This window comes from Crocodylus porosus, unplaced genomic scaffold (assembly GCF_001723895.1).
Source record: "Crocodylus porosus isolate Cpor-Errol unplaced genomic scaffold, CroPor_comp1, whole genome shotgun sequence".
Taxonomy (NCBI): domain Eukaryota; kingdom Metazoa; phylum Chordata; order Crocodylia; family Crocodylidae; genus Crocodylus; species Crocodylus porosus.
The window spans coordinates 17,152,797-17,169,103 of NW_017728911.1; the positions used below are offsets into that span (position 1 = coordinate 17,152,797).

At 44.2% G+C, this 16,307-nt stretch overlaps 1 protein-coding gene across 1 annotated transcript in view; it reads left to right on the forward strand.

Annotated features, from left to right (window-relative positions):
• Positions 1–16,307, forward strand: part of NEDD4 (neural precursor cell expressed, developmentally down-regulated 4, E3 ubiquitin protein ligase) — a 118,517-nt gene that overhangs the window by 14,827 nt on the left and 87,383 nt on the right. Inside the window, exons 2-4 of the mRNA XM_019533527.1 lie at positions 8,962–9,035; positions 13,461–13,539; positions 14,255–14,293. Coding sequence (XP_019389072.1) covers positions 8,962–9,035; positions 13,461–13,539; positions 14,255–14,293 — 192 coding nt within the window. The remainder of the gene's footprint in view (positions 1–8,961; positions 9,036–13,460; positions 13,540–14,254; positions 14,294–16,307) is intronic.

The window sequence follows — 16,307 nt, forward strand, 5'->3', positions numbered from 1 at the left end:
CTGTAAATTAGTGCAGTAGCAATCACCTGCATATGTGGTGCCTACAGTTTGTGGTGCCGCAGATGGGGCCTGGGGCACCACATACCACACGTGCATGTACTTCTGGATGTGCCCATGAGGGCAAAATCATCAGGTTTTCCTATGGCATTGGCTTCTTCCTTAGTTAATCACTCGGTCTACTTGCTGTTTTTCCACCCTCCTTTGCACCCTCTTTGGGCAGGTTACTCTAGCTACTTTTTTGACTTCTTCTGCCCTGCAGTCAGTGTCCAGATGTGACCACCGACTTCTAAACAATAACCTGCAGTCATATTCTGCTCTCTTTCTGCTCAGGCATTCCAGGGATGAAGAACCTGTGATCCTACTTTAACCCTTTGTCTTTACAACTTCTTTGTATCATCAAGGGTGCCTGTTGTCCACCAGCTAGAAACATGCCTTAGACTTTTTCACCTTCTGTGGAGAGGCAAAAGCCAGCAAGTACTCAAAGAAATCACAGGAATTCAGATAGCAACAAAACAGTGACACTTCAGAGAACCATTGGCATGCCCTCAGCAGCTAGTCCAGAAGCATGGAGTTCCCTGGCCAATCGATGAGAAGGGCAGGCATCCCCTAGCCTCCAGCGGTAGATCAAGAAGTGGCAGGGGGGGAGGTCCTCTACAGCAAACCCAGAATCACTGATGGCAAAACCTTCTCTGCTCCAATGCTCGCGTACCCCCTGAGGACTTCCTGCATACTGCCAGTTGACAACCCCTGTATTACAGTATTATTTTGAAATGAAGGATCTCGTGGTTGTACAAGCAGGCAAGGGTCCTCAACATCAGCTTGTAGGATAGTTGCTATAGCTTGTTATTACAAGGAGCTGGACTGGATCTTGTCAGGGGTTGCCAGTATAGAATTGCACTTTGTGGCAGACTCTGGGGTAATCTCCATGAGACTGACTCAGCAGCAGTGAGGACTCTGAGGGCCAAAATGTCTTCAAGTGCTAGGACCTCTCTGTAGCCAAGAGTCCATTTACTTATCCCAATGATATAAGGATCACACCTCCCTTACCCCTGGACCGATTTATTAGAGATGACTGAATGCTAATGGTAGGTATACATCAGGGGTGGGCAATTACTTTGGGTGGAGGGCTGCCTAACAAGTTTTGGCAAGCTGTTGGTGGCTGCATAGGTAGCCTTGCCCCTTGACAGTTGCCCTGCCCCTTGGTCACTGAATTGGTGCTTTTGGGAGGGCGGGGGTTGCCATCTTGGAATCAGAAAAACCCCCAAATCATACAGTAGAAGTCAAATAGCTACCTTTTAATGTATTTTAATGTCATTACAAAAAATATTTGTCATTACTTGTGATTGTATTCTGTATATAGAAGGAATTGCATAATAACTCAAAAATAACGTCTCACTCTTTTATATTGTCTGTGTATGGGGGGCTGTGAGAGGGTGTGGCTGTGTATGGGGGCACAGGGTATGTTGGGGTGTATGTATATGTCAGTGGGGGTTGTGGCGGCAGGGTATGAAGTATGAGGGGGTTGTAGGGACCCCCCAACGCACACTCACTTCCAGGGTTTGCAGCCCCAGATGCCAGCAGCAGCAAGGTGGGAGGTTAGGGCACTCATGCCTGGCCCTGGTGCGGTGTGACTCCAGCCTGCACTGTGCAGGAGGAGAGAGCAGAGCCTACCCTGTTGTTGGGGCTTCACACTGTGCTCCTGCAGCTCCAGCACTTACAGCTGTGGAAGCCCCGTGCTGGAGCCTGCTGCCTCCCATGCTCCCTGCTGCGCAGGTCCCTGCACTGTGTCAGGAGTGGAGGGAGCCCTGCCCCCTGCTTCCCCATGGAGTCCAGTGTGGGGCTTTCTTGCTGCAGGTGTGGAACTGCAGGCACATGGTGCAGAGCCCCTGTGATAGAGATTGCCAGTGCTGTAATGGGGGCAAAGAATGTACCCTTGCGCAGCCTGCCTGGCCACTTCTATTGCAGGGATTCTGTGCCTGCAGCTCCACATTTGCAGCTGGGTTTGCATACCATGTGGGGGGGGGGGGGGTCATAGAATCATAGAAGTAGGGTCAGAAGGGACCTTGTAGATCTTCAAGTCTGACCCCCTGCCTGGGCAGGAAAAAAACTGGGCTTAAATGTTTCATCAAGCCTCTTCTTAAAGACCCTCAGGGTAGGAGCCAACACCACTCCCCTTGGAAGTCTACACTCCCCACCCTTACACCTACACCCTGCTCTGCTGACGTCTGTGCTTCCACTGCTTCTCTTGGTGTAGGCTCCATGCTGTACTCCTGCTTCTATCCAGCTGCAACTCCACTCCCACACCAGCCCCCCTGCTTCCCTACCTGCTGCCCCAAGTTAGCAAGTTCCTGGCTTGGCAGAGAAGTTCCTGGCTGGGCAGAGCCCCTCCACCCATGAGGGTGGGAGTGAGGCCCAATAAGGTATGTTGGGGGATTGTACATGTGGGTGCCTTACTCCCACCCTCATGGACAGAGGGGCTGGGCAGGGTGCAGTTCATTGGGGGTTGCCACAGGCTGGATAAAAGTGTCTGGCAGGCCAGATTCAGCCCGTGGGCTGGATTTTGCCCACTTCGGTATGCATGCTTTTTGGATTAGGTGTTTTTCCTTGCCAACACAGATCCAGCTGGTATCATGTTGCTGTGCCTGATAGCCATTATCATGTCTAGACGCAAGTAAATGCTGCTTTGCACATACAAGAACAGAAAAAACAATAGGTTCTTCATGGTTGCACTATCAGACTTTCAGTTTTTTACTGCTGGACAAGACTCAGCCCTGAAGGAGAGAACTGCTTTACCCATTGCACATTAGCCTCTAGACCTCCAGGGATTCTGAGCTTGCAATGAATAAAATATGCTGGCTCACATTCAGCTTTAACCCTCAGGTCCTTTTCTCCAGAGCTTCTCCTTAGTCAATTGGTCCCTGGCCTGTACCGGTACATGGGATTTTTCCATCCCAAAGTAAAGGACTCTGCATTTATGCTTACTGAACTTCATGAGATTTCTTCTGGTCTAGTCCTCAAATTTTCCTAGGTCAGTCTGAATCCTAGCCCTTCCCTGCACTGTACTACCCCACCCAGCTTTGTGTCCTCTGCAGACTTGCTGAGAGTGCACTCCATCCCATTTTCCAGGTCATTGATGATGATATTGAACAAAACTAGCTCCAGGCCTGATCTCCAGGGCACTCCACTTCGTACCAGTTGCCAACTAGACATTGAGCCATTGATTGCTATTTTTTGAGCTTGACAATCCAGACAGTTTTCTATCCATCTTACAGTCCATCATCCAGTCTGTATTTCCTTAGTTTGCTCTCAGGAATGTTGTGGGAGACTACTGAAAGCCTTGCTGTTTGTTTCATCTCCCCTGCCTGTTTGTGTAGTTTTCTTAATCCTGTTGTTTGGCACTTTTGCCTTCATATTTGCACAGGTCTTCAAAACAAGGAAGGTTTTACCTCTGTTGAGAGAGAAAATACTTCTTGTAGCTTAGAGTGTATTACTTCTTTCATTCATCATTTACAACAATCCACAGATGAATGGAGTTCCTATGCAGCAGCCCAGTAAATAGAAGACAGGTGGTCCAAATGTATCAGTGCTGCTGGTAATTTAAGAAGCTACCTATACAACAGACAAACTTCATCATAATGGGAAAGGCTAAATAACTACATACTACATCTATATAGGGAGGTGGCAGTGGTAAAAATGAAGACACCACCTGAGTGTTCATGGGGCTTATTTGCCCAAGCAGACCAGTATATCTAGGCATATGAAAATACAAAGAGGTGAAAGAGAGAATGAGGAGTCCACAAAGCAACTGTACACCCATGAAGAATATAAGGAATGCAAGCTGTTTTTCTGCATTCAAATTCCTAGCTAGGTTGAGATTCCTACCACTGAGTCCTGATGGGAAACTTGACCGTATTACTAGGGAGGAGTATAAGAATAGGGAGCGTGCAAGTGTACAGGGAGAAAGGTCAAAGCGTGATTTGAAATGCAAGTAGCAAGGGCGTTAAAAACAATAAAAATGGTTTCTACAACTATGTTGGAAGAGGGAGACTAAGGAAAGTGTAGGTCTGTTACTAAGCACATAAATCAATCTAGTAATGAATGGTATGGAGGAGGCAGAAGTATTTAATGGTTTTGGGGGGTGGGACTTTTTTTTGAGGGTTTTGAGATTTGTTTTTTTTAACTTCACAAAGTAAGTCCTCTGTTAAATGAGAAGAGCAAATCATGTTTGAACAGCTTTATTTCTTTCTATGACAAGGTGACGGGCTCTGTGAATGGGGGGGGCATGATATACCTTGAGTTTAGTAAGATTTAACATTGTCATTCACAACCACAATGTTCTCAATAACAAGTCAAGGAAATACAAATGTTCTCAATAACAAGTCAAGGAAATACACTCTAGATGAAAGTACTGTAAGGGGGATACATAACTGGTTGGACCATTGTGCTCAATGAGTAGTCGTCAGTGGCTGGATGTGAGGAGGTCATGAGTGGGGTTTTCCAGAGTCTATCCTGGTTCCTGTATTGTTCAACATCATTATTAACGATTTGGAGGGTGGCATTGCGTGCATATTTAGCAAATTGTTGGGTAATACCAATTTGGATGGAGTTGCAGACACTTTGCAGAGTAGGGCTAGGAGGGGATCTGTAACTGTATGGCTAGGGGGCAGGAGCACAGCTGCAGGCCATTAAGTGATAGCCTCCCTGCTTGGAGGAGGGGTTGTGGGGGAGCTGATGAATGCCTGGCCTGGAGGAAGATAAAAGCTTGAGGGAGAAGGAAGAGGGCAGCACCAAGGAGACAGTCCTGAGCTGTGGTGTCCTCTCTTTGACTCGGAGGAACCTACATTGATTGCATGGTTGTTTATTAAAGTGCTTGCATTGTTATGCATGTTGTTTTCCTTGTGGAGGCAAGTTTGCCCAAGGAAGAATAAAGAACTGAGTGACAACCTGCTACAGTATCATTTAAGTTTCAGACCAACTTCAGATTTTGACTTCAGACCATTTCTTCTGTTTAATCAATTAGATTAAATTTAACAAGGACAAGTGCCACGTCCTGCATTTGGGATGGAATAATTGAATGCATAAATACAGCATGGGGGGAATGGTTGGCTAGGCTTCAGCACTGCAGAGAGGGAGCTGTAGGTTAGAGTGGTCCATAAGCTGAATATGAGCCAGCAGTGTTGGCTGGGATATACTAGTGTATATTAATAGAAGCATCAGGTACAAATCAAGGGCAGTAACTGTAATTTCCACACTGAAGGAGGGGTTTTATAAGCTTTTAAATACCTGAAGGGTAGCTATATGGAGGATGGAGATAGGTGATTCTCTGTGTACTCTGTTCTGTCAGGGGAAGGAACAAGACGCAAAGGTTTTAAGTTTCAGTAAAGTAATTGAAGTTGGAGATTAAGAAGACTTTACTAGGGGGTTGGTTAAGCATTGGAACAGGCTATTTGGAGAGGGTGTGGAATCTTCATCCTTGGGTGTCTTTTACAACAGGTATACACTTCATTGCAGTGGTTTAGTTGGTGATGATTCTGCTGTGAGGAGACTGGACTAGATTAAGGTTGTCAAACTTGCATGCTCCCATGGCTGCCAGATGAGGGTTACAAGGCAATCTGCAAGTTCTGTGTATGTGGCATGTGGTGCAACATGGAGTGCATGCTGTCGGCAGCACACAGGCTGGGACCCAGTGCTTCAGGAGGTTGGCCGGGGTGCTACATACAGGTATCCCATATAATAGACTGTAGTGTAAGGCACAGTGCACAGCCTGATCGGGACCAGCCATGGAGCTGGCACCCAGGACTGATCCAGCAGGGTACCACATGCAGTGTTTGCCCCAGACTGATTCTGTGTTGTGTGTGCAGTGCTGAGTCCAACCTGTGCACCACATGCAGCACCGAGAGCTGGGGTGAACATGTGGGGTCATGGGTCATGTTTGACTCCCCTGGGTTAGATGACTTCCAGAGTTCTCTTCCAACCCTACTAGTCAATGATTCAGTTAATTTTTTTTTTCTGTTTACAGTTTGTATTCTTGTAAGTGATCCTTCCCCTTGGTAGTATAACGGTGCTTTTTTCTCATCCACAAGAACATTATATATTTCCTAAGTTTGACATATAAAAAATAACAAACAGTTGTACAAAATGTATTCCTCTTTAAGCTACTGTACCCCAGCCATTTATATCATTGTAAGAACGTGTATTAATAATAGAGAATTTTTAACTTGGAAGTTCTTGCCTCTTAAAATTCCCAGTAGAAGTAAGCACTGCATCCACCATTGTTTACAGTTTAATTTTAAATGCTTAGGTAACTTGATTTCTGTTTGAAAATGGTTTCCAATGGGAAAGCAATGGAAGCTTTTCAGCAGAAGTTAGGATTGGTTGGGTCTGTCTTAGTCAACTTGGTGAAGTCTGGTTCTGTTGATGAAACCAAATGTATCTACATTCAGAGATTCCCTGTAGCAGCAGAATTTTCTCTCTGCTTTTTCTGAGGAAATAAGGCTTCCGCTGGCAGCTGGTAGAAGGCATGTGTAGACCTGTCTGTGCCAACAGCTACCTTGTCTTCAGTAGCTGAGTTCACCTTGCTCCTGCCAGCCCAGCTGCTGCAGTGGAGCTGTGCAGAGTTGCCAGAAGCTGTATGTACGTAAACTTACTTGGGCAGCTTTTTGGTGCTGCCCTTAGTCTGCTAGTGGTTTTGGTGTCAGATAGTCTTGCTTCACAGTAGACAAACCTCAGCTGTTTGCAGTTGCAGTGACTTTGCTTCAGCTTCTCTTCTGTGCCTCTGGTGGTTTAGTGTTGGTTCCAGCTGGTTCTGCATTAGTTTCTCCCTTTCTTAAAGAGAGCAGTTAATGGTCTTTTATCCCAATAACCCTTCCAAGTAGGTGTGCTCACTAACTGAGATTCCAACCCAGGAATTTTATATCAAATGGCTAAAGCTGGCTTTTTTGTTCCTGTCCCTTGTTGCTTCTCTAGACTCTTCCTACCCATTTCCTCTTCAAGGAAATTCTAATCCTGTTGAGTGCCTCCCTGTAGCCATATCCCCCCCTTCCCTGCAGATAGACTGGAGTAGCAACACTATTCTCTGGTATTTTACTACCTGCTGCTGATGGCTGTACTCAACCAACTAGATCAGATCAACTTTTTTTTCAAGCACCTCTGGCAGCCTACAGCCTGTGGACGGTTTCTAGTCTGCTTGTCTTTTTTCTTGCTGAAGAAACAGGCTGTCTACCCTCCTTCACTATAAGTCTCCAATTTCTGAGCATTGCTAAGTTCAATACTTCACATGCAGGGCTAACTAAATAAGACTGTTCAGCACCAGGCCTCTTAACCCCCAAAACAACAGATCATCTCTTTAGTTGACCATATGTAATTCTAAGTATGGTCAAGAACAGACTTGTTTTCATGGTATGCAAGTTCTTTCTTCAGTTTAATATTACAGCCATAAAAGTGCATGTATAGTGTTGATACCATTTTGAATTTTTTTCACAATAATTCCTGCATACTTTGCATAGGTTTGGTCTCACACCTCCTTACACTGCATTCTGATGAGACTGTAATAACCCTTTATGTTTTAAAACTTTGTAATTGGCTTCTGCCAATTTTTTTTTTTTTTTTTTTGGCCAAAAAGTGTGCATATTGGAGTAGTAATTCTGGAAACTAAAAAATATTTGGACTAATTAAAGCAGGACTGTCAAACTCATTCAACCCTGTGGAATGGATGAATGGCATGGGGCTGGACCATGGGCTGGCTTGGGCCCACAGACCTTCTTTCCCTCCCTTGGCATACCTGATCTGGCAGTTGCTTCAGCCAATCTGGGCCCCACACTAAGTGTAGTTTGGATCCTGGAGCAACTGAAATGGGCACCGCCTGCAGGGCAACCTAGCCAGACCAGCAGCTGTGCTGCATGCGGTGGCCACCCTTGCTGAACTGCACCGCATGTGGTACCTGCTCCGACTAGCCCAAGACCCATGCTGCACACGGCACATGCGAGAACTGTGTGCTGAGCGGGTCCCGGACTGGCTGGAGCAGCTGCCAGATCAGGTATGCTGGGGGAAGGGAAAGAGCAAGCGGGCCTGGTAAGTAGCCCCACACCACAGACATGCACTGTGCTCCTTGTAGGTCTCATCAGGTGGGGCTCTGCAGGCCCAAATTAGCCAGTGGGCTGTATGTTTTACACCCCTGAGTTGAAGAAATCCAGAGAGAAGTTTTTGGTTTTTATTATCTCTGTCCTGGACTTTCCTGTCTCCTGATAAATCTGAAATTTTTAAGTTCAGGTCTGTTGAACAATTGCATAAGCACAAACTTAGTTTTTTCAGTGTTGAACTGGAAATGCAATTAATTCTTTGTACTTAATTCCTGCATTGATGTTTAATTAAAAATATTGTTTATACCAACAATATATAGAATAAGTTATGCAGACTGTCCTATTTAGCTTTGTGTTTCCTAAATTAATCTAGTATTATGTTGAGCTCTTGACGTCATAATATTGTACTTTTTTCACTTTTCCTGGATTACTCCCTTATCAAACAATTTAACGAAATAGCAATACTAATTCTTGTGTGTCTGTTTAGGTTGGATTTTTTATTTTATTAGTTTTATGAAAGAAATTACTGCACCAAAATTTACTGTAATGGATGTCATTAATTTACAGAGAGGACAAAAAATAGCATAATATTTTTAGTTAAGCTTTGCAAAACCATTACTTGAGCATGATCTTTTCAAGATTAGTAGTCCAAAGGTTATTTTTTAAATATGTAGAAGTATGCTACCCATCTACATGCAGGGACATAGAAGAGGAAATATCTATCTTGCATTCTGTGATTTAGAGTATTCCTTATCTTGCAGGCTTTCTTGATTTTGCTACCCTGTATTTACAAATATATTTTGAGTTTTTTAATCTCATAGTGGTTAACATGGCTATAAATTTGTTGTTTATAAATAACATGGCTTTATTTTCTGTATTTCAGGAAAATACACGAATTGTGAGGGTGAAGATTATAGCTGGAATTAGTCTTGCCAAAAAGGATATCTTGGGAGCAAGGTAAGGATATAGGATATGTGGGTTAATTTGCAACGCTGTATTGTTGGCTTCATGCAAACTATATAATGTGGATTGTACTAACTGGACTATCAAACAGTACTCCTGTTTTAATACAGTTGTACCTCCTTCCATAAAAATCAAAACATATGCTATTGACAGTTTTAGAAAGAAACTACACTGTGGCTGGCCTAACCATGAAGATGCCTCTGTTCCTTTGGCAAAAGAATTAGCAGGACAGGGTGTGGGAAGGTTATACTGGTACTGTGCATGCTGAACCTGTTCAGTAGTGGGTACTATATACCTCTTACTTCTAAGAAGTCTGAGGCTAAAGTAGTAAGAGTCCAGCAATACCAGTGGCAGACAAAATGCTTACCTTTTTGCTTTTACAGCTTGATATGGCAACAGCATTTAACATGCAAAGCTCAAATGGTAGGCCAAGGCATGCTACACTGTTAATCAGCTCTGTAGATGTTGTAAACCCAGTGAGGCTCAATCTTTTTCTGTGGCAGGCTGGATGGGTAGTGCCTGGTCTGACCTCAGGCTGGATCCTACCAGTGGTTCCAGTGCAGTGTCCAGGTCCTGTGTGGCTGGGCCCTATAGGTCCAGGCAGAGGGGGGTGGAGGGGGCACCTTGGCCCCACATGAGGGAAGGAGGTTTGACCCAGTTCCACAGGAGGGTGGCAGATGTACCAAATTCTGGCACCCAAACCCGACACACCCAGTCTGAGTCAGGCCACATGCCCCACTCCCCCTACCACACAAGGCTGGGCCATACCATGCCCCCTTCCTCTTCTCTGTGAACAATGTGTGCCCCTGGTGGCAGGAGCATGGTGGCAGTAGTGGTAATCAGGGGTGGGGGGGGGGCTAGTGAGCAGCAACTAGGGGTCAGTGACCATCCACAGGTGCCATCAGCGGCAGGGGTGGGAAGCAGCGACTACCCGCAGGCACTGCTGACAGTGTTAGCGGTGCCTTTTCGTAGGGGGTGCACCGTCACACTCGGGGCCACATGCATCACTGCTGTTCTACACCCTGGGGAAAGGGGGTTGTGGCCCAGCCTTGTGGGGGGAGGGGAAAAGAGGCATGGCATGGCCCAGCTCCTGGGGCTATGGGGAAGGGGGCATGACATGCTTCCAACCAGGTATGCAGGGCTTGGGGTTTGGGAATTTGGCAGGAGGGAGGGTAGCCACTACACCCCCACCACCAAATTTCCTGACCCATGGCATTCCCATGGGCTAGATGCCAAGGCCCCACAGGTTGCAAGTTGAGCACCCCTGTGGTAAACTATCCAACTGTCTGCAAATGTGAATTTGACAGTCAGAGTAGGATGGAGTACAATGAGACAGAATGCGAATCAGAATATATTAATGGAAATACTTTGTAGGAGTCCTTGTGGAGTTGGTGACTGACACAAAACTAGCCTTTCCTGTTGTACAGATAAAGATTAGGAGATCTCATTTACCAGTAATAAGCTTAATACTGGTGGTGTTTACAGCTGTTTTGGCACATGCAAACAAGCCGTTATTCTAGCCCTACTGTGATTTCAGTGTAATGTCAGAAAAATACCACCTTCAGCATGTTTGCATTTGCCTTTAAAACAGCCCACCTCTCTACTACTGCCTATTTTATGAAGCCATAGTTCCCTCTTATTCATGGTCTTGATACTTAAACAAGGGCAGCTTTCTTCAATACAACTTAAATGTTTGTTCAGCAATCTTATGATGTTGTCCCTATAGTAGACCTGTTCATGCTAATTAAAGCTATTCAGAACCTGAATATTGGATTTGCAAAACAGACTTGCTTCAGACATGTTCAAAACAGGCAAATGACTATTGTGTAATTCTAAAGCATATTTTTGACAGACTAGCTTGTGAAAGCAGACAGATTCATTTTTCCAGTGGAAAGCTGTGTATTAACTAGTCTCAGTTTAGATCTCTCTGTTTATGTAACAGCCACTTGTCTCATATTCTTCCTTCAAGGCATAAGGTTTCAACGTACCCACTCACATTTTTATAGTGCAGTAAGGATGTTATACCTGTGCATCCAGGATGTTACCTTAACAACCAACCTCTTGGGATAGAGGCCATGAACAGATGTTCTTTTCAGAACCTGCTGGCAGTGTCCACAGCTGATGCTGCCACCTGCCTGATGCAGCAGTAGCTCCTGCCTGGGTCCACGGCTGCTGCTGCCAGCAGGTTCTGGGTTGGGGTTCCGGGCAGGAGCTTCCACTGTGTTGGGAGGGCATCAGTTTCAGCTGTGAACTACATCAACAGGCTCTGCACCAGGGCTTCTGAAACTACAGGTAGCATCCACAGCTGATGCTGCCACCTGCCCACTGTGGCAGAAGCCCTGGTCAAGGCATGGGGAGTCTCTGCTGTTCTGAGACTGCAAGAAATGAAAGAAGCTAAAAGTGTGGCAAGGTGTCAATGAAAATGTAAAAAGGTAGAATTAGAAAGCAAAAGGTGAGGCAGAGAGGGGAAGGGGGAAAAGAGCAGGGGAAAAAAGGCTGAAGAGAGGCAGTGCAGTGATAGGGTACAAAGAAGAAAAGAGGTTGTTGTTTGTTTCACTGAAACTTCCAGAACTGGATTGAACTAGTTTTCTTATGGGCCAAGGAAGTGCAGATTAGTTAATTTATCTTTGCAAAAGTAATGGCAATAGGGAGGGCTTCTTCACTTCTTTCCCTGATAGAATGTGGTTTTAATCCTGGCTAACAAGGCTGGCTTATTCTTACTGATTGTGTCCAATTAGACAGATGGATCCTTTTCTCTGTTCTGCTGACCAAGTCAGCTGCAACATCTGCAAACACTGGCATTATGGTACATCAATCAAGGATAGGTTTCAGGTCTCCTGTTACCACTTAGCCACAGGCCTTTTGAAAATGGCCAAGTTTGGCAGCAGCATACCCATGATTCTTGTTACACAGGCCTACATGCAGCCTGTAAGTCTGGGAGGACTGGAGCAGAGGGGCAAACTCCTCAGACCAGGAGCCCTGTCCTGAAGCGCAAATGGGGAGTGAGGATTGGGTGGGGATGCTCTATGGATCATTGCCCTGCTGCTCCACTTCCCTCCTGGACCAGAGCTGGAGGGGAGCAGATAGATGTTTATTCTTGCAAGAGAGTTTGTCATAGAGGAGATCATCCAGGTTGACACCTGCAAGATCATTTTCATGGAGGGGGGGGGCCTCTTTCCCCTGTGATTAAATTGAATGAGAATTTGAATACTTATATGTTTCTATCAGAATTGCTGCTCTTTCAGTAGAAGCTAACACCTGTATGAGACCAGAATTGGGTAATTATCTGTGAAAATACTGTAAGTCCAGCTGATTGATCCATACACATACCTAAAACGGGGTAGCCAAGATGTATTTTAAAAGTGCTACTCAGAGACTAACATGAGAACTATTATATTTAAATCTAAGATGAGGTTTTTCTCCCCAATCAACATGGGTGGAAAATAGCCCTTCAACTTAAATTTATATGCAAAGTTGAGGGGAGGGACTGGGCCAGGGCCAGGGCCAGGGCCAGAGCCAGAGCCAGAGCCAAAGCCATAGTAGCCTTTTGCCCCCCTTCCCTCCATTTGCCCTCTGCATTTCCTTCCTCCCCCTCTCCCTGCCTTTTCTGTCAGGCACAGCTGTGCTCTGGCTCAGGCTAGTTCCTTCCCAGGCTTGGAATACAGGGAAACCTGTGCCAGTACTGCTGTGTGGCGGTGACCTAGGAGGAAACAGAGCCCAAACAGTTTGACAGTAAAGGGAGAGGGGACAGAGATTGTGGGGTGGGAGTTGCAGGTGGCAGGAGTTCAGGAGGCTGTAGGGTGAAGAAGTGGGGCAGAGAGCAAAGGGGCTGTCCTTACCCCCTTCCCCACCCCCTGCCACTGCTTTCTCTGTTGTAGCAGTGGCAGGAATGAATTTAAGACAACCCTTCAATAATTAGACTATATACCTGGAAAATAATAACAGATTTATACAAATGTATACAATTTTCATCTATGCAATCTAATTATTGGGGGAGTCTTCTTAAATTTAGGGTCACCTTCATCTGCCATATTCAAGTAAATATGGTAAGTTTATCCTATACTAAGATATTAATTGGAAAAATAGCTTGTTTGGGAACATGGAGCCACATGTGTTTTGATCCCACTGTTTCACAAACTTAAGTAAATGTTTAGAAACTGAGCCAAACTACAGTGGCGTGCAGATCATGAACAGAATGCTTAATATAGACTCGCTGAATCACTTGTGCTTAAATAAGTTAAACCTTTTAGAGCAGATATTAGACAAATTCCATTATGCAGTTTAAGCTAAGCCTTGTTGTTTGAAAAGTAATAAGATTCCTCCATTTCATGCTTTTTACTTATTAACAAATGTAAAAAATTGACTCAAAATAATGTTGACAAACAGCATTTCTAACAGCCAACTTACAATTTTTTCCAGTGATCCTTATGTGAAAGTGACAGTATATGATCCAGTGGATGGAATACTTACCAGTGTTCAAACAAAAACTATTAAAAAGGTTAGCCTTTTTGTTCTTCGTCCTTATTTTTATCAGAATCCAGAGAAAAAGCTAAGACTAAGGGAAGCTTGAAGTTTTAATATGATTGTTAGTAAGGGAGAACAAGGAGAGGGGAACAGAAGGAAGGAATGTTGTTGTATAATATACCAATGATAGTTCTGAGGCTGTTTAGAGCACTGGTTTTCCAATAAATATCTTGGTATCAAGGAAAAAGTGTGGTGTGGGTGCAGTCTTAAAGCTAGATCATTGGTAGAAGGCCCTGGCTCCATTGTGGGGCTTATGTGGAAAGTGTTCACCTCTTCTTCTTCACCATCTACCATAGCTCGCTCAAAAGTACTACTGTTACAAGTACCTAGAGGGGGAAAAATAGAAGCTTTATACTTTAAGACTGCTAAGATACAGAAAATCATTTGGATTTGGAAGGGAAATTGTTTACCAATCTACCATGCGCTCCAGATGGTCAGTCTTCAGTATAGGTAACAGTAGCATACCATGCTGCAGAGCTTTTTCTGCACTTTTTCCATGTGAACAGGCCAGAATCTATCAACAATTGGGCGAGTTGTTTCCTTTCTGCACTGCAGTGTTTGATTTATACCAGCAAAGTGAGAACTTATTTTTTTCATGTGTAACTAGATTGTCATATGAAACAAAATGGATGTAGTACTGTACTGAACAAATTCATTAATCAAAATGTTGTCTCTTTTTTTCTTTGTAGACCTTGAATCCAAAGTGGAATGAGGAGCTTTTATTCAGAGTAAGTGGGTTTTTTTTAAAGTTTAATTACATTACTGTTACAACCAAAAGATGTAATCTGCAAAATACTTACTTGGAACACACTGAATAAAGTAAAAGCTGAGCAACTGCACTAAGTGGGGCTGACTCCTGCGCAGTTTTTTTTTTGTTTTTTTGTTTTAAATGCAAGAAAGAAAGAAATGGCTGCTTTGTAACAGCAGGATGTAACTGTTACCTCTGCATTCTTCCCTAGAGATACAAGAGATCACAAAACTCGATACTCTAATCCTGCATCACTCAGGGTTAGATTTACAGTTAATTTGTAGTCTTACAGGAGTATGAAGTGTTAATAATTACATTGTAACAGCTGATGGGCTGTCCTAAGTAGCAACTATTTCTTCCACTTTTAAGTGATTACAAGTTACCTTTATAAATTCCTTATGTTAAAGTGTAATCTCTGGCTGTGGACAGAGGTATTTTAAACTCTCACATTAGCAAGGGATTTCCTGGCCAAAAACGGCAAACAAACAAACAGCCCCCTCCCCTGCCCTTTTTTATAGAACTGTAAGAGAGAAACTGCACTATAGAAGCAATTTTCAGCAATGTGTAGTTAACTGACTCCGAGGTTCATTGGAGTATTGTTGTTTGATGTTCTGCTGCATTACTAAAGCTGTATTCTTCACAACTTGCTGTGTTGTAGCACAAAATAGCAACTCTGATGTCCTATTGAGCTGGATGCTATGGTATGAGACTAGACAACAGTGTGGTTCAGGCATGGCCCAGGTCTTGGCCCATCAGTCATCAGTTCTGATACTGGAGATGGATAGTGGACACAGTGGTAGGCTTTTCTCTAACCTGCTAGCCTCAGAATGGTGGAGGGCAGGTTGCACTCACAACTTTCTCTGTTAAATCTGATATCGTTGGGCTTGTTTCTCCTCTGCCACCTCCCTTCCAATCTTTTGGCTTTCTTTATAGCCCTCCTTTGACATTCTTATATTTCTACATTCTCTTTAAACCAGTGTTTTTCAACCTATGGTCAGTGGACCACTAGGAGTTTGTGGGCTGTCTAAGGGGTCCACAAAAGATGACTATGATAAATAAATAAAAAAAAATATGTGAACACCCACAGTTACAATTCAGAGGGGTCTGCAACTCCATTTGAAATTTCCAGAGGGATTTGCAATTGAAAACCACTGCTTTTAAAGTAAGGAACACAATTGAATACAATATTTTCCTCATGGTTTTAGTAGATCGTGTAGAAAGAAAGATCACTTTTTTCATGATATGATGTATCTTCTTTGTATGACAAAGCCTGCATTATTCATTTTTCCATTACATTACACTGAAGGGTCTTGCTGAGCTGATTACAATGATCCCTTAGGTCATTTTCTATGTTGGTGGTTTCGAAGACAGTCTCCCATCCTGTATGTATAGCTTGCATTCTTTTGTTCTGGTTATATTACCTTGTATTTGTGTCAGATTCTTTATCCTTTCTATCATTTAGCAAAGATCCTGGTTCATAAAAGCCCTGTACCCCAGGGTTTGGTAACTTCTGGCCCACAAAGAGATTGTATCCAGCCCACACTGAAACCCTATTGCAGTCTAGTTATGGAATCCAGCCCAAGTTCCACATTCTGCATTTTACTGATGGCCAGCTAATGCCCTGGCTGCCAAGTCCCTGAGAGTCCAGCTCTGTTCCAAGAATTGCTTTTGTCTGCCCCCTCCCCTCCCCACACCTGCAGCTCCAGCCTCTGCTCCCTGAAAAAAGCCACTCTGAGAGATGTAGTGAGAAAATTTAGAGGAGCAAGAGATCAGTCTCTCTGCACAGAACTGGAACAGCTGAGGCACAGCAGGGGATGCATGGTCTGTAGCAATGGCTGGGTTGCAAGGACTGGCATGTGGCGAGTCAAAAGGTTGCTGACGTTTGCTCTATCATCATTTTCATCTTTGACTGCATATCCTAAATAATTCTGTGTGAGAGGAATCTGGCCCTAATGTTCAGATGCTTCCTTCATGAAGCATTACTAGTTTGAGTT